Genomic DNA, 18,077 nt, shown 5'->3' with positions numbered 1-18,077 from the left:
ACTAGGGGTTGAATTGGAGTTACAACTGCCGGCCTACACCAGAGCCACAACGATGTGGGATCCGAGCCAGGTCTTCAACCTACACCGCAGCTCTCGGCAACCGGATCCCCAACCCACTGAGCGAGGCCAGGGATTGAACCCTTATCCTCTTGGATACTAGTCAGATTCTTTTCTGATGGGTGAGGTGCCACAACGGGAACTCCATGAAAAAGTTTTGTTCTTTAATACCGTCTCCCCTGAAGTGCTTCACTTCAAAGTTCATTAGACCTGAAATGTTTCAGGAAAAAGTTTGAGAGCCACTATATTCAGATTTAGAATTGGAGCTTCTTTTGCTCCTAAGCATCTTTAAAAATATTTTTGTGTGTTACATAAGAGAAGTGTTAATTTTGAATCTGTTTAGTAGAAGGAGATGAACTAGAATTTAGCAAGGAATATTGGGAGTTTTTGTGCTGGGAGATAATCAGAAAGAGAAGGTAGGTCAGGGGAAGAGAGATACTTGGAGGACAGAAGGTGAAGTGCTGTGTTGATAGGGGCAGGTTGGAGGGAGGGAAAGAGGGAGCTATGAGAGATGGCTTTGGGTCCAAATGAACACCAGAACAGGATGGGGGCTTGGTAGTGTGTCAGGAAGCATTGGCTTGTGTGTATGTGTGTGGGGTGGTGGTGGTATTACTGTTTTGTTTCTTGGTGTGCTCACTGATTTTTTACATTTCTTTTAGTTTTTTTTTTTGCCTCTGCTGCTAATCATAGCATGCCGAAAGGCAATTATAGTCTGTAATGTGTATTTGTATAATTTGACTAAAACCTCATCATTCCATTAGTGAACTTAATACTGTGTAGAACATAAGATATCATTACTAATTTTTTTCTCTAGCTCTTAGTTTTGAAGCCATCAGATTAAAGGTGTGTTGGTACATTTTACCTGCTAAAGCAGTCTCTTTATTTTCATTTTCTGTTCCATTTCTCTGAAGAGTAGTAATAAGTTCATTTTTCACAGTGAACTGCACTTGTGTCTACTTACTTTAATATATCCTGGAAACAGTTGATAGGTGTTTTCAGAAAAGAAATCTTAATGCAGAGTTTTTATGTAACAGAATCAGTGGTTTACTTTGATCTGATGTAGATATTGGGTGATTTCCAGTTGAATGAAGTACTAGCTGTACATTTGATGCCATGGTCTTTTATGCCTGTTATGTGATAATCTTTTAGTGTACTGAGCTTTTCTTTAGGTTAAAAAATTTTTTTCCTGTGTTTTTTAAAGGCTTTTCTTTGCTTTTTTTTTTTTTTTTTAAAGGGCCATACTGGCGGCTTATGGAAATTCTCAGGCTACGGGTCGAATCATCGAATTGGAGCCACAGGCACAGCAACACCAGATCTGAGCCTCATCTGTGACCTACGTGGCAACACCGGATCCTTAACCCAATGAGTGACACCAGGGATCAAACCTGCATCCTCATGAATACTAGTTGAGTTCGTAACTTGCTGAGCTACAATAGGAACTCTTTGAAGGCTTTTCTTGTTATTTTCATTTATTTTAAAATTTAATTTTTTTTTTTTTGGGCTGCGCCCTTGGCACATGGAGATTCCTAGGCTAGGGGTCTAATTGGAGCTATAGCCACCAGCCTACATCAGAGCCACAGCAATGCCAGATCCGAGCGGTGTCTGTGACCTACACCACAGCTCACAGCATCGCCTGATCCTTGACCCACTGAGTGAGGCCAGGGATCGAACCTGCAACCACATGGTTCCTAGTCAGATTCGTTTCCACTGTGCCACAGTAGAAACTCCTATTTATTTATTTTTTAAAAATTTTATTGAGGTATTTACAGTGATTTACAATGTCGTGATAATTTCTGCTGTACAAAAAGGGATTCAGTTATATATATACACACATCTATTCTTTTTTCACATTCATTTCTCATACAGATTATCACATAATATTGGGTAGAGTTAGTTCCCTGTGCTATACAGCAGGTCTCTGTCGGCCAGTTATACCACTTACTACAGCATGCATATGCCAGTCCCACCCCTCCTCTAGTAGATCTTTAGAAATATTCAATACTGATCACATTTTCGTATTTGTATCTTAATTTAAAACTTGATATTTTTAGTAATTTAATAATTTCCACACTTGGTCTGAACGAACTGGGGATTATTCAATAATCATTTAGTAATGCCCAACTAATATATTTCTTTAGTCTTAAATGTAATGTTCAATTAATTAATTTTCGATTAAAGTATAATTGACTTAAAATATTGTGAAAGTGTAATGTTTAATAGTCATCAATAACTCAAATGAAAAAATATACAGTTTTTGTGTTGTAGATGCTAATGATGTCAAGCTTCTAGTGTTAGTGTAGTCAGTATTGTGAAGAATTAGATTTAAAAATGGAGATTTGAAAACCACAGTAAGGTACCCCTTCACACCACTAGGATGGCCTTTGTAAAAAAGAAAGAAGAAACTAACAAGCGTTGGTGAGGATGTGGAGAAATTGGAACCCTTGTGCACTACTGGTTGGAGTGTAAAATGGTGTCGTCGTTATGGAAAACAGTCTGGTGGTTCCTCAAATTAAAAGCAGAACCACTATATAATCCAGAAATTCCACTTCTGGGTATATACACAAAAGAATTGAAAACAGGGTCTCACAAATAGATTTGTACATCCATATTCACAGCCAGCATTATTCACAGTAATCAAAAAGTGAAAGCAACTCAAATAATCGTTGATGACTAAATGGATAAAATGTGGCATAAACATGTAATGGGATATTACTTAACTTGCAAAAAGAAGGAAATTTTGACATACGCTGCAACATGCATGAATCTTGAATACTTCATGCTAAGTGGAATAAGCCAGTCATAAAAGGACAAATATTGTGTAATTAAATTTATATGAGGTACCTAGAGTATCAGATTTGCGGATACAGATTGTAAAGTGGTGGTTGCTGGGGGCTAGTGGAGGAGACAATGAATGTTTAACGGACAGAGCTTTAGTTTTGGAAGAGGGGAAAGAGTTCTGGAGATGGATAATGGTGATGATTGCACAACAGTGTGAATGACCTAATGACACTGAGCTGTACACTTAAAAATGACACAATTTTATGTCTGTATTTTACTGCAGGTTTTTTTTTTTTTTTCTTTTTTTGTCTTTTCTAGGGCCACACCCATGTCATATGGTGGTTCCCAGGCCAGGGGTCTAATCAGAACTGTAGCTGCTGGCCTACGCCAGAGCCACAGCATCTCGGGATCCAAGCCACATCTGCGACCTATACCACAGCTCACAGCAACACTGGATCCTCAACCCACTGTGCAAGGCCAAGGATCGAACCTGCAACATCATGGTTCCTAGTTGGATTCGTTAACCACTGAGCCATGACGGGAACTCTTACTACAGTTTTTTAAGAAGAAAAAAGTTTAAAAATTGATATTTGAACAAGTAGAAGAAAGTTGAGTAAGGAGAATGTAAAGCGTTGTTGCCTTCAATTACATGTATTTGTGATGTCAGGATATTTTAAAGAACCTGATTACATATGGACTGTGCATAAGTTTGGCAGAAAATGATCCAGAATTTTCATATAGGCTAATAAATTGAGTATAAGATAGTCAAAATATTTCTGTCTCTGCTTCTTCCCTCCCTTTTCAGAAGGCCTGATAGTATGTGTCATAAGAAAAAAAAAGAAGAAAACAGCTTTTTATTGTTAATGGTAGTTGGACCCATGTTTTGGGTATCAACATTGGTTACATTGCTGTTTTGGTAATTGTAAAATGATGTGAAGAATTTGGATAGAATTCAGATGGGTCTTAAAGTTTTTTAGAGGGTTGGAAAAATAAGGTCTGTTAAAAAAGTACCCAAGATTATTAAGCTTGAGGGATGGAAGCTTAATGGTGCTCTAACAGGAGTCTTCAGTATCCTATGAGTGATTTTATAGGCAGCTGCAGCTCACAGAGGGGGTATTTCAAAACTTCATTTCTTAGTTGATAAGAACAAATGACAAAGTCATGAAATATAACTGCGGAGGTTTAACAGTATATATTATAATGAAAAATAATAGGAAACAAACATACAGTATTGGGCTGAAGCAGTGTTTTGGACTCTGTGGACCTCAGAAGCTTCTGAGAATACTAACTATACTCTGTAAGATCATAAAGACCGAGTATAAGATGCTCTGATCAGGTCATGAGTTTATCTGATGGAGGCTGGGAGAAGGGAAAGACTTAATACCTGTGGCAGAGAGTCACCTTAGTCAAGTTCATTAGTAATTTAGAGCTCTTTTCTTGTGGTCTGTTATAACAGCTATCCTCCAGCATTACCCCCTCACCTCTTATGTGCTGTGTAAATTATCTTACATTCCTGTCCGTGTTTATTTTCTTTTCTTTCTTTCTTTTTTTTTTGCCATTTCTTGGGCCGCTCCCGCGCCATATGGAGGTTCCCAGGCTAGGGGTCGAATCTGAGCTGCGGCCGCCAGCCTACACCAGAGCCATAGCAACGCAGGATCCGAGCTGCGTCTGTGACCTACACCACAGCTCACAGCAGTGCTGGATTGTTAACCCACTGAGCAAGGGCAGGGATGGAACCCACAACCTCATGGTTCCTAGTCGGATTCGTTAACCACTGCGCAAGGACGGGAACTCCCCCGTGTTTATTTTCTAAAATTCCCTTTGAGATTGTCCCACAGGAGTTCCCATCAAGGCTTAGCAGAAATGAATCTGACTAGCATCCATGAGGACACAGGTTTGATCCCTGGCTTTGTTCAATGGGTTAAGGATCTGATGTTGCCATGAGCTGTGGTGTGGGTCGCAGACACAGGTCGGATCTGGCGTTTCTGTGGCTGTGGTGTAGGCCAGCAGCTACAGCTCTGATTCGACCCCTAGCCTGGGAACCTCCATATGCCAGGGGTGTGGCCCTAAAAACCAAAAAAAAAAAGGCACATTGGCATGTTCCTGTTGTGGCTCAGTGGGTTATAAAGCTGACTCTTATCCATGAGGGTTTGATCCCTGGTCCATCCCTGGCCTCACTCAGTGGGTTAAGGATCTGGTTATTGCCCTTAGCTGTGGTGTAGGTCGCAGATGCAGCTCAGATCCTGCATTGCTGTGGCTGTGGTGTAGGCTGGCAGCTGCCAGCTGCAGTTCAACCTCATCCATATGCCACAGATGTGGCCCTAACAAGCAAAGAAAACAAAATGAAAAATGGATGAAGTAGTTTGGAACTCCAGGATTTCAGCTTACAGTTTTCTTTTACACATTCAACCATCAGAATCTTAATTTGTGTAATAAGGTTTTTGTTTTCATTTTCCTTTTTTGGCCACTCCGTGGCATATGGAGTTCTGGGCCAGGGATCAGATCCTAGCCACGGTTGCAGCCTATGCTGCACCTGTGGCAGTGCTGGATCCTTAACTCACTCTGCCAGATGGGGAATTGAACCTTCGTCCAGGTGCTCCAGAGACACCACCAATCCTGTTGTACCACAGCTGGAACTCCTGTAATAAGGTTTTATAGCTTATTTCTTACCAAAACAGATCAACTTAGGAAAGTGGTAGTAATAAGAATTGTTTAGGAAGTTAAAGGAGGCATAAATTTATCTGCTTTTACCTGAAAGGCAGCATATTTCCTGTGCATTTTAATACACCCTAGCTATTGATCTTGGACCAATTAATTCCCTAGTCCCTCTGAACTCTAGTTTTCTTAACAGTAAGTTGGGACTAAATAAAATACTGCAAATAAAGCATTTACTAAACTGTTGATAAGTAAGTGCTTATTATTTTTTTATTAAGATTATTATTATTATTATTATTATTATTTTTTTGTCTTTTTGCTATTTCTTTGGGCTGCTCCCGCGGCATATGGAGGTTCCCAGGCTAGGGGTCCAATCGGAACAGTAGCCACTGGCCTACGCCAGAGCCACAGTAACGTGGGATCCGAGCCGAGCCTGCAACCTACACCACAGCTCACGGCAACGCCGGATCGTTAACCCACTGAGCAAGGGCAGGGACCGAACCCGCAACCTCATGGTTCCTAGTCGGATTCGTTAACCACTGCGCCACGACGGGAACTCCCATCTTAAATATACATCACATAATATTGTGGCAATCTGTTTTGTTGTTGTTGCTTTTTAGGGCCACACTCCCAGCATCTGGAAGTTCCTGGGCTAGGGGTTGAATTGGAGCTGTAGCTGCCCACCTATGCCACAGCTAGAGCAACATGGGATTGGAGCTGTGTTTGCAATCGACAGCACAGTTCATGGCAACGTCGGATCCTTAACCCACTAATAAGCAAGGTCAGGGCACACCAGGAATTCCTGTGGCAATCTGTTGATTTTGACTTAATTGATTTTTTGATTTGTTAAAATAGTAGGAAACTGTCCAGAATATAATAGGGATTTTTGTATTGTGGAGAATGGAAATGTTTTTAAATTAATTTAACCAGCCAGTATTTATTGAAAACCAACTTTATATTCTGGGCACTTTGTTTCAGATACAGTGTGAAAGACTGATGTATACACTGACAATGTCATGTCATGTCATGAATGCTGATTAGGGGAACATGGAAGCTTCTGTGAGAGCGTCAAATGCCTAGTTCTGCCTTGAATGGTATTTGTGTTCCAGGAAAAGCTTCATCAAGAAGTTATTGTATCACTTTGATTTGAATGTAAAGGGGTTGCTATGTATTCAAGGGTGGATGTGAAAAAGGACATTAAGTAAAGAGAATATCATGAAAAGGACCTATATCTGGATTATGTAACTTTCTCCCTTTCTGTTTTTACACACACCTGTGGAATATGGAAGTTCCCCGGGCAGGGGTTGAATCGGAGCTGTAGCTGTAGAGCTACACCATAGCCACAGCCGTACTGGACCCAAGCCGCACCTGTAACCTACGCTGTAGCCTGTGGCAGTGCCGGATTCTTAACCCACTGAGTGAGGCTAGGGATCAAACCCACATCCTCATGGACATTATGTTGGATTCTCAGCCCACTGAACCACAGCGGGAATTCCTGTATACCTGTTTTCAAAATCAGTTTTTTTTCCCTAAGGCAATTCTTAAGCCTTAGGCTTAAGGAATGTGACTGTATGTAATATGTATTTTCTTTTTAGGTCAATAGTTCATGAATGATAAATTGGTAATAGAATTATTTACTTTTATATAAGTTTAGAGATTTGTAGTTCTTTTTTTTGTGGGGAAAATAGTTGGCACAGTTCCTAGGGCATATCTTGGCCATTGTAGCTAAATATTTATTGATTAAATGAATATCTTCGACTGTTTATTCTCAGCCTTTCATGCAATACTCAAAATAGCTAAAAGCTCTAATTAACTAAAATGGAGACATTAAAAATGCTTATCTTCTCAAAGGGGAAAATAATCTTAGGGGAATAGTATTATTATTATTATTTATAAATTGTGGACTTGATCCTCGAGTTTTCTTCACGAGGAGTTTCCTGGCGGCCTAGAGGTTAAGGATTGGTGTTGTCACTGCTGTCTCTTGGTTCAATCCCTGGTCCAGGAGGTTGTGCATGCCTTGGGTACAGCCAAAAAAAAGTTTTCTTCATGAGATTTAAAGATTTTAAACTTTTTGTGGCTAATACGGCCCTTTTGTTTTGTTTTGTTTTGCAGGTATGGCCTCACAAGTCTTGGTCTACCCACCATATATTTATCAAACTCAGTCAAGTGCCTTTTGTAGTGTGAAGAAACTCAAAGTAGAGCCAAGCAGTTGTATATTCCAGGAAAGAAGAAACTATCCATGGACCTATGTGACTGGTAGAAATATTGGAAATTCTCATCCTCCCACGAAGGGTAGTGCTTTTCAGACAAAGATACCATTTAACAGACCTCGAGGACACAACCTTTCATTGCAGACAAGTGCTGTTGTTTTAAAAAACACTGCGGGTGCTACAAAGGTTATAGCAGCTCAGGCTCAGCAAGCTCAAGTGGAGGCACCTCAGATTGGGGCGTGGCGACACAGGTTACATTTCCTAGAAGGTGTGCAGCGATGTGGATTGAAGCGCAAGAGTGAGGAGTTGGATAATCATAGCAGCGCAATGCAGATTGTCGACGAGTTGTCCATACTTCCTGCAATGTTGCAAACCAACATGGGAAATCCAGTGACGGTTGTGACAGCTACCACAGGAACAAAGCAGAATTGTACCACTGGAGAAGGTGACTATCAGTTAGTACAGCATGAAGTCTTGTGCTCCATGAAAAATACTTATGAAGTCCTTGATTTTCTTGGTCGAGGCACTTTTGGCCAGGTAGTCAAATGCTGGAAAAGAGGGACAAATGAAATCGTAGCAATCAAAATTTTGAAGAACCACCCTTCTTATGCACGTCAAGGTCAAATAGAAGTGAGCATATTAGCAAGGCTCAGTACTGAAAATGCTGATGAATATAACTTTGTTCGAGCTTATGAATGCTTTCAGCACCGTAACCATACTTGTTTAGTCTTTGAGATGCTGGAGCAAAACTTATATGACTTTCTGAAACAAAATAAGTTCAGTCCCCTGCCACTGAAAGTAATTCGACCCATTCTTCAGCAAGTGGCCACTGCACTGAAAAAATTGAAAAGTCTTGGTTTAATTCATGCAGACCTCAAACCAGAGAATATTATGTTGGTGGATCCTGTTCGGCAGCCATACAGGGTTAAAGTAATAGACTTTGGGTCGGCCAGTCACGTATCAAAGACTGTTTGTTCAACATATCTGCAATCTCGGTACTACAGGTTGGTGACAAGTACTTTTTGGTTATTTGATGTTAAGTGTTGAATTTTTGCTAAATGGAATTTTGTGTGTATGGGTGAAAAGACTGCTTCAGGTAAATAGAGATCAAGATAAGTTCACTTTAAGTTTGAAGTTTTTAAAAAAGATTTTTAAAAATTTAGATATAAAATCTGCTTAGGTGGATGGAAATTTTTGCTAAATTTTCTACTTATAGGCATCTGGTTATTTTTATTGTTAATAGAAGACCTAAAGGAATGATAGGTGATTAATGATGATTAAAACAGAAGTTTAAATAGTGAGAGATGGTTTATCGTAATTTTTGTATGTGTCTTCAGGCATTTTTCAGCATTTCAGAGAATTACCTTTTTGAAGACATATCTGATGTAACTGAACATTTAGAAAAGTTATAAAAATTCAGAAAGTTACTCTGATTAGTGATTTTAAAATTTAAATATACTTTCATGGCTGCCACGAATGTTCAGGCCACTTTGCACAGCATGTTTTATTTTGTTTTTTCCATATATGCCATAGGTAATGCTATTTTGTTGGTGGTGCTTTGGGTGGAATTTAAAGAAGCAAATCATATCTCTTTGTTACTGTGTCATGATTAATGTAATGCTAGCTTAGAGTACAACAGATAGTTTTAAGGGCCATCTGATGATTACCAAGATTCACAATATCTTTTGAGTATATAAATGTTTTTGAATTCATAGTCTTAGAGTACATTTGAATGTATAAATGTTTTTGAATTCATCATCTTAGAATTTTGAGAAGTTCTTTTCATTTCAGCCTAAATGAATTTATGGTCTTGATGTATACTGGAGCCCCATGAGCTCCAGTGCAGTGGCAGGTACAGGATCTGCCAATATTGGCCATTAGTAGTAAGTTAGTAAACAGAGGAACATATGCAGTTTATTGTTGGAAATTGTTAGAACGTGAGGATTGTACCTTTAGGCCCACGAGAGGTTGTTATTTTCTGGTATTGCGTGTGTCTTTGTACTATACCTCTTACATCAGTTAGCTTCTTGCAAATACATGCCTAGATACTATTTTTAAAACCTTTTAGATGGTTTAAAAGGCATTGTTGGGAGTTCCTGTGGTGGCGCAGTGGTTAACGAATCCGACTAGGAACCATGAGGTTGCCGGTTCGATCCCTGGCCTTGCTCAGTGGGTAAAGGATCTGGCATTGCCGTGAGCTGTGGTGTAGGTCGCAGACACGGCTTGGATCCCACATTGCTGTGACTCTGGGGTAGGCTGGCAGCTACAGCTCCGATTGGACCCCTAGCCTGGGAACCTCCATGTGCCACGGGAGCAGCCCTAGAAAAGGCAAAAAGACAAAAATAAATAAATAAATAAATAAAAATAAAAAAATAACAGGCATTGTAGTTGGGGCATTGTAGTAAATCTTAGGATCTCCTGTCATTAGATTTATTTGCCCCTTTGTGATCCTGGCAACATTTCTTTTTCAATTTAATGTTGCAAGATTAGATTGTTAATTTTTTTTTTGGAAAAATTATTTTAGTATTTTAAACAGCATGAGAGAAATAGTGTTACTTTCCCTTCTCTTTGTACTGTATGGATTCTGTCTTAGGAGCTTTTCTTTAGAAGTTAGCTAGCATGTTATATAAACCCCCAGGCTCCAGTTGCTTGGGCTCTATATTTAGTTCACTTGTTAGTAAATGATGTAATTATATTTGGGTCCTGCATTATTTGGCATATCAGATTTAGTAATGTGTGATACCTAGACTGCTTTTTCTTATTTGAAATCTTTTGGATGAGAGTAAAGAAGAGCTTAATTTTTATACTTGAAATTGATTATCTGTTTATTAAAATGTTTCAAGAGAGTAAAGGAAATCATTTCAAAAGCAGTCTAAAACACTAAATATTTTGTGTTATTGGTTTCTAGCATTAGGCCTTTGCACAAATACCAACCTCTTTTGGGAATGGAGGGAAAAAGCTATGAATAATTTCTCAGTACTAGTGGTTTCTACTTTGTTTTTATACAGATGTTTCAAGTAAATAATTTACCTGAATTTCAGGAGCTATACAGTTGTTAAATTACAGTTTCTGTGTTCAGAGTAAAAAAAAAAAAATGCAGATCTTAATTTGTAAAGGCTAGTTGTAGCATTTTGGTTGATGTTGGATAAAAAAAGATTTAAAAGTGGACTTTTACAAATTTTTAGTCCAGTGTAATTTTGCATAAAAATAGCAGGTTATTATTTTTCAGTATTTGCTTTCAGTTTATATTTGGAGCTTTGCCAATTCTGCCTTAGTTTTTGACTCAGGATACTTATAAACCTGGTTAGGCAATAAGTAAAAATGTCTTATACTTGATTTTTTTCCTCTTTATTAAAAATATATTGTATTTCAAAAATGAAAGCAGGAAGTGAAAACTTACCAAATTGAATATTTTTGAGCTAATCACAGTGGGAACACACATTGCCCAAATTCCAAAGCAAACAATTTGTGTTTAAACACAGGTTCATGTGTTAGTTATTCTGTTTCTTTGAACTGTGCAACACAGAAATGTAGTAGGGATATCTTAAAATAGACAGGGGACAGTGGCCAGAAATTGTTGACTACTATAGATGGTGAGGCTGTCTAGCTCTTGTAGTGATAGAAGCCAGAAGTACATGCTAAGGGCATTGATTTGCTCAAGGTCAGCATGTTCTAAATTCAGCTGCTTGAGTATGGTTTCTGTCAAGAACACGTAGGGCTCTTGAATGCATAAAAGGTTTTAGCAGCAGAAGGTGCTGTATTTATGAGGTGTGGTGGCACCATACAGGTCATAAATATCTTTTTCGTCTTTTTTTAAATATAGAATTTTGGCCTGTGGTTGAGTCATTTCAGAACATAGAGACAGGAAAGTGGGCTGGAAAGTAACCTATATAGCATTTATATTCTTTTCTACTGTACTGAGTAATTTAGCATTAATTTTCAGCGTTAGTTGTTGTTGAAGTAAATGATGGTGTGTTTTTTGACAGATGCGTCATGGTAAAATAAAATTCAAGTTTATTGGTTTTTGTTTATGGCATTCCCACCCTCTCATGCCTTTTTAGAACCTGAACAAAGACAGAATTCCTTTCACAAAATTAAGGCACATAGAATGATCCATAAAATAAAAGCTAATATTTATATAGGGTACTTTACAGTAATAGAAAATTATGTTTGTATACTGAATCCTTTTTTCAAGTACTTTTCCATATATTCCCTAATTTGTTTTTCATGTCTCAATCCCTGTGTTCTTAGCTAAGACACTTGGTGTCCACCAAGTGTAATTCCTGTTTAAGAAGTAGAACTCTGAGGCTTATACGCCAGGTTCAGGTTTACAGTCCATGTTTAACATAGCAATTAAAAAATATATATTTTTGGAGTTCCCATTGTGGAGCAGTGGAAACGAATCTGACTAGAACCATAAGGTTGGGGGTTTAGTCCCTGGCCTCGCTCAGTGGGTTAAGGATCTGGCGTTGCTGTGAGCTGTGGTGTAGGTCGCAGACGCGGCTCGTATGTGATGTTTCTGTGGCTGTGGTATAGGCTGGCAACTGTAGCTCCAATTTGACCCCTGGCCTGGGAATCTCCGTATGCTGTGGGTGCGGCCCTAAAAACCAAATATATATACACACACACACACACACACACACACACACACACACACACATATATATATTTGGAGTTTCCTTTGTGGCTTAGTGGGTTACAAACCTGACTAGTATCCATGAGAATGTGGGTTCAATCCCTGGCCTTGCTTAGTGGGTTAAGGATCCAGTATTGCCATGAACTGTGGTGTAGGTCTCAGACACGGCTTGGATCCGGCATTGCTATGGCTATGGCATACGCTGTCAGCTGTATCTCCGACTTGACCCCTAGCCTGGGAACTTCCATATGCAGGTGTGGCCCTAAAATATATATATATATATATATATTTTTTTTTTAACCTGTTATTTTAAAAAAATTTTATTGAAGTATAGTTGATTTACAATGTTGGATTAATTTCTGTACAGCAAAGTGAGTTGTATAGATGTATTTTCTTTTCATATTCATTTATATTATGGTTTATCACATATTGAATATAGTTTCCTGTGCTATACAGTAGGACTTTGTTGTTTATCTGTGCTATGTGTACTGATTTGCATCTACTAATTCCAAACTTCTAGTCCTTCCCTCCCTCACCCCCACCCCCACCCTCCCACCCCCGCTTCCTTGGCAACCACAAGTCTGTTCTCTATGTCTAACAGCAGTTTTTGTGTGCTGGCACTGTGCTAGGTGCTAGGGATACAGAAGTGATAAAAACATGATGTCATCATTTAATGGAAGAGAAAAACAGTTTGTCTTAACAAGTTCTAGGGTAGGTATGTGTGCAGGGTGCTGTGGGAACGCAGAGGAGAGCATTTAGCCTAATCTGAGGGTTCAGAGAGGGTGTCTGGGGAGCAATGAGCCTTAAGAGTAGAAGCATTAAGATTGACTAGTCTTAAGTAGTGTTCTCTCTCACAAACCCACCCTTACCTAAAAGCTCAGTATTGGCTGAAATTGCTGGCAGCTTCTTCTCTGTATCATAAGTTATTTTTGTTTGGAAGTCTTTATTAGAAAAATGAAAGGTTGTCAACTGGGTTTAGTTTTAAGTTTTAATGGAAGATTCCAAAAATCTATAATGAAGTGGTTTTCAGTACCATACATTGCGGCCGCAGACATAGATTACCTCAAATAAAATTTTTAACAGCTTTATTGAGCTATAATTCACATGCTGTAAATTTTATCCATTTAAAGTGTACAATTTACTGTCTTTTAGTATATTCGGAGTTGTACATTATTACCACATTTTTAGAACATTTTCCCTACTCCCCAAAGAACCCCCACCCCGTCTCCCCAGCATCCTTCCCACACCTCTAGCCCTAGGAAACCAAAAATCTGCCTTATCAGTGTAATGTTTTCAAGATTCATTTGAGCTGTAGCATGCATCAGCACTTCATTTGTTTGTAGTTGTTGCCAAATACTCTATTATATATTATATCACAGTTTATGTATCCATTCATCAGTTCATGAAGACTTTAATGAAATGATACCTGTAATATGGCCTGTGATTAAATCTTCCGTTCAAAGTATTCAGTGCCTATAAATTGTAAAGTATTATGCTTGAGGGTGGTTATACATTGAGGAGCAAAGATATAGATCCTCCCATTCTGATTCTTACAATGTGCAGTTAACCAAAAAAGTAAAGTACTCTAATGGGAAAATAAGAGGGAGAGAGAATAAGATGGACTTAGTTTTTGGTTTTGTTTTTTAACTTTTTACTTTGCAGTAGTTTTTTTAGAGATACAAAAAAGTTGCAAAAATAGTACAAAGAATTCCTGTAGGCCCTTGACCCAGATTCTCCAAGTGTTTCAAATTTAAACATTTTACCATCCTAGTTTTATCACTCATTCTTTCTCGATGTGTGTGCATACACAGACACATATTTTTTCGTATAGTGTTTGAGAGCAGGTTCCAGATGTGAAGCTCCCTTACCTCTAAATTTAATTATGTGTAAGAGAATGTCGTTATGTTTAGGAGTACTTTTGTCCTAAATGTAAGGATGGTCTCTTGCATAACCCCAGTAAGTAGTCAGAATTGTCATTGGTTAACATCAGCTCGATATTATTGGTTGGATGAACTGTTTGAACTACTCAATACTATTTGAGGAAATAAAAATCAATTCAATACTAGTAGCTTAATACAGATTTTGTCTTTTGCCTCACTGTTTACTTTTTCCTTGCCCAGAATTCAATCTAAGATCACACATTGTAATATACATACAAAAAATTGTAATATACATACAAAATGGAGCACTACTCAACCATTAGAAAAAATGAAAATTTGGGAGTTCCCTTGTGTCGCAGTGGGTTAAGGATTGAGTGTTTGTCACTGCAGCAGCTTGGGTCACCGCTGTAGCATGGGTTTGATCTCTGGCCTGGGAACTTCCACATTGCCACAGCCAAAAAAAAGGAATGAAATTTCACCATTTACAACAACATGGATGTACTTGGAAGATATTATGCTAAGTGCAGTAAGTCAGACAAAGACAAATACTGTATGATATCACATGTGGAATGTAAAGAGTAAAATACTAATGAATGTATTAAAAAGAAAACAGAAAATAAGTCAAAGACAAATACTGTATGCTATCACATGTGGAATATAAACAGTAAAATAGATTAATGAATGTATTAAAAGAAGATGTATAGAACAAACTAGAGGATACCACTGGGAAGATAGAAGAGGGGAGGGGCTAGAGAGGAGTAGGGGATTAAGAGGTACAAACTGCTATGTATAAAATAAATAAGATACATGGATAGGGAGTTCCCTTTGTGGCTCAGTGGTTAACGAACCTGATGAGGATCCGTGAGGACGCAGGTTTGATCCCTGGCCTCGCTCAGTGGGTTAAGGATCTGTTGTTGTCATGAGCTGTGGTATAGTTCACAGATGCAGCTCGGATCCTGTGTTGCTGTGGCTGCGATGTAGGCTAGCGGCTGTAGCTCTGATTCAACCCCTAGCCTGGGAACTTCCATATATGCCCCAGGTGTAGCCCTAAAAAAAAAAAAAAAAAAAAAAAAGATACGTGGATGTATTTTAGAATACAGGGAAAATAGCCACTAGTTTATAATAACTATAAGTGGAGTTTTAGTTTCAAAATTATTAATCACTGTGTTACACCTCTAGCTTATATAATATAGTACATCAACTGTATTTCAAAACACACACACACACACACACACACACTATTCTCCATTTCTCTCTTTAGTGTCCTCTAATCTGGAGTAGCTCTTTGTTTTCTTTGGCTTTCGCAACCCTGACACTTTTGAAGAGCACAGGCCAGTTATACAATGCTCTCAGTTTGAGTTTGTCTGATGTTTTCAGGTTTTATGTTTTAACTTAGAAAAGTGATGCTTTGTCCTCACATATTGGGAGGCACATGATGTCAACTTGTCCTCTTACCTGTGTTGTCTTTGATCACTTGACTGAGGTGATGACTGCCACATTTATCCACTGTAAAGATTTTTCTTTGTAACTAATAAGTATATTATGGAGAGGTACTTTGAGACTATTCACATATATGGTTTCTCATCTTATTTTCACAGACCAATTTTAGCATCAATTAATGAATATGGCCTTAAACAGTTATTAAGTATGAAGTTGCAAAGTGATGATTTTCTAAACCTGTCATTCCTCTATATTAGGAATCCTATAAGGAAGAACTTTCCTTCATTCTTTTTGTTGTTGTAGAGACTTACAGATTCATATTCAATGGGTTATTCAGTCTGTTGTCATTTGTTTTACTGCACACTTGCCTTAAATTGTCTAGCAAGAAAAGCACCCCCACACACTTTTTTTTTTTTTTTTTGCTTTTTAGGGCTGTACCTGCGGCGTCTGGAAGTTCCCCGGCGAGGGGTTGAATAGGAGCTGCAGCTGTTGGCCTACACCACAGCCACAGCAATGTGGGAGCCAAGCCATGTCTTCAACCTACACCACAGCTCATGGCAATGCAGAATCCTTAACAACCCACTGAGCAAGGCTGGGGATGGAAATGACTTCCTCATTTATACTAATTGGGTTGGTAACCCGCTGAGCCTCAAAGCGAACACAAGGAAGAGCCTTTCTAAGTTTTCTCTTCTGTCTTTTTTACATGGCCCCATCCTTCCTTCAGAGCTTACAATCTGACATCACAAAATGTTTCAAGCTTACTTAGAAAACTATTTTTCTAAGGAGGTTTGGTTTCTTTTATTGGAGGTAATGGCATTTAGGAAACAAGATCTGGAGGCTAGTGCCAGATGTGTTTTAGGCCTTTTGAGTGGCAAAGCTAGAAATTGTGTGTGTGTTAATATATATATATGTAATTCTGTAACTATCTGTTTATATATTAAAACAATGAATTCATAGTGAGGTGTTTGATTCTGTCTCTTCCGAGTTTATTTATACATTTATCCATTTATTTATTTTGCTTTTTGGGCCACACCTGCGGCATAAGGAAGTTCCCAGGCTAGCAGTTGATTGGGAACTGTACTGCTGGCCTACACCACAGCCACAGCAACGCTGGATCCGAGCTGTGTCTGTGACCTACACCACAGCTCATGGTAATAATGCAGGATCTTTAACCCACTGAGCAATGCCAGGGATCAAACCCACATCCTAATGGTTACTATTCGGGTTCATTATGGCTGAGCCACAATGAGAACTCCTAGATACTTTGTTATAGTTGATATTTGTTGACTTCATTTGTGAATTTAGACAAACACCTGACTTCTGTGGCCTCAGTTTTCTCATTTGTCTAATAGGAATTATTATGATTCAGAGTATATTTCTTAAGTATATACGCCTAAGTATATATTTAATACCATGTGTTAGAAGCTCTTCATTAAAAAACAAAAGCAAAATAAGGAAAACAAAGGAAACTGGAAAACCATCTACTAGACATGACTGTGACTCAGTTTTAAAATTAAATTATTTTAAGCTTATAATCCCAAATCAGTGGTTATTGTTATTCCTCTAGAAATGACTACTTTTTTCTTATCATATATTAAGATTAATACTTAAATAAAAACAGTATCACAGAATACATTGTTTTACAGTTTGCTGTTGATTAACTATATATCTGTTGACTTTTTTTTCAGTGTAAGTTTCTGTTGATTAATCTTATTCTATGAAACAGTGTAAATAGAAATTTCATGTAAACTATTTAAAATCTAATTGAACACATCAACTGTAAACAGACAGTTGTAAGGCAATAGAGAAAAATGGGATATCAGATGACATTAGGGAATTATTGACTTTTTTAATGTGTGATAATGGCATTATGGTTATTAAGGTATCCTGCAGAGTTATATGCTGAAGTATTTATAAATGAAATTATATGCCTGAGAATTTCCTACTACTACCTAGTAAGTAACCATTATTAAAATTTCAGACTCTTGTTGATGCGTTAGTAATTTTTGAAGCTGAGTAGTTGGTAGATGGTGATTCAACTATGTGTATTTGACATTTTCTATAATAAAATATAAATAAATGCAGTTAGGTCTTAAATACTTTGAAACTAAATGCTAAAAATAGTTATTCTCATACTTCTTAATACCTATGGACTATGCTAATAGATTTCTAGAGTGTGTTTTAATCAAAAGCAGCAGAGTTTGGGGGGGTAAAAATTTCAAAGTATAATATTCAAAATGTTTGTCTAATAAAATTGAATTGAAATTTGATCTTTTTTTTTTTTTTTTTTTTTTTTGCTTTTTAGGCCCTCACCCTTGGCACATGGAAGTTCCCAGGCTAGGGGTTCAATTGGAGCTCAGCTGCCGGCCTACATCACAGCCACAGCAACTCAGGATCCAACCTGTGTGTGCGACCTACACC

The 18,077-nt window shown here is 38.1% G+C and overlaps 1 protein-coding gene across 9 annotated transcripts in view; it reads left to right on the top strand.

Annotated features, from left to right (window-relative positions):
• HIPK3 (homeodomain interacting protein kinase 3) overlaps positions 1-18,077 on the top strand; it is a 105,790-nt gene that overhangs the window by 28,029 nt on the left and 59,684 nt on the right. For 8 of the 9 annotated variants that reach the window (XM_021083205.2, XM_003122898.7, XM_005661035.4 and 5 more), the window contains exon 2: positions 7,603-8,704. In XM_021083205.2, coding sequence (XP_020938864.1) covers positions 7,605-8,704 — 1,100 coding nt within the window. In that variant the 5' untranslated portion in view covers positions 7,603-7,604. Of the gene's footprint in view, positions 1-4,430; positions 4,829-6,166; positions 8,705-18,077 lie in introns of those variants that run through there. The other variant, XM_085011483.1, reaches the window with a different exon arrangement.

This window comes from Sus scrofa, chromosome 2 (assembly GCF_054392235.1).
Source record: "Sus scrofa isolate SSC_HxYL_T2T_F1_AM1 chromosome 2, Sscrofa_HxYL_maternal_Yorkshire_Landrace_v2.0, whole genome shotgun sequence".
NCBI classification, from domain to species: Eukaryota; Metazoa; Chordata; class Mammalia; order Artiodactyla; family Suidae; genus Sus; species Sus scrofa.
The sequence above is the reverse complement of the archived record's forward strand: the minus strand, read 5'-3'. Positions and strand labels throughout refer to the sequence as shown.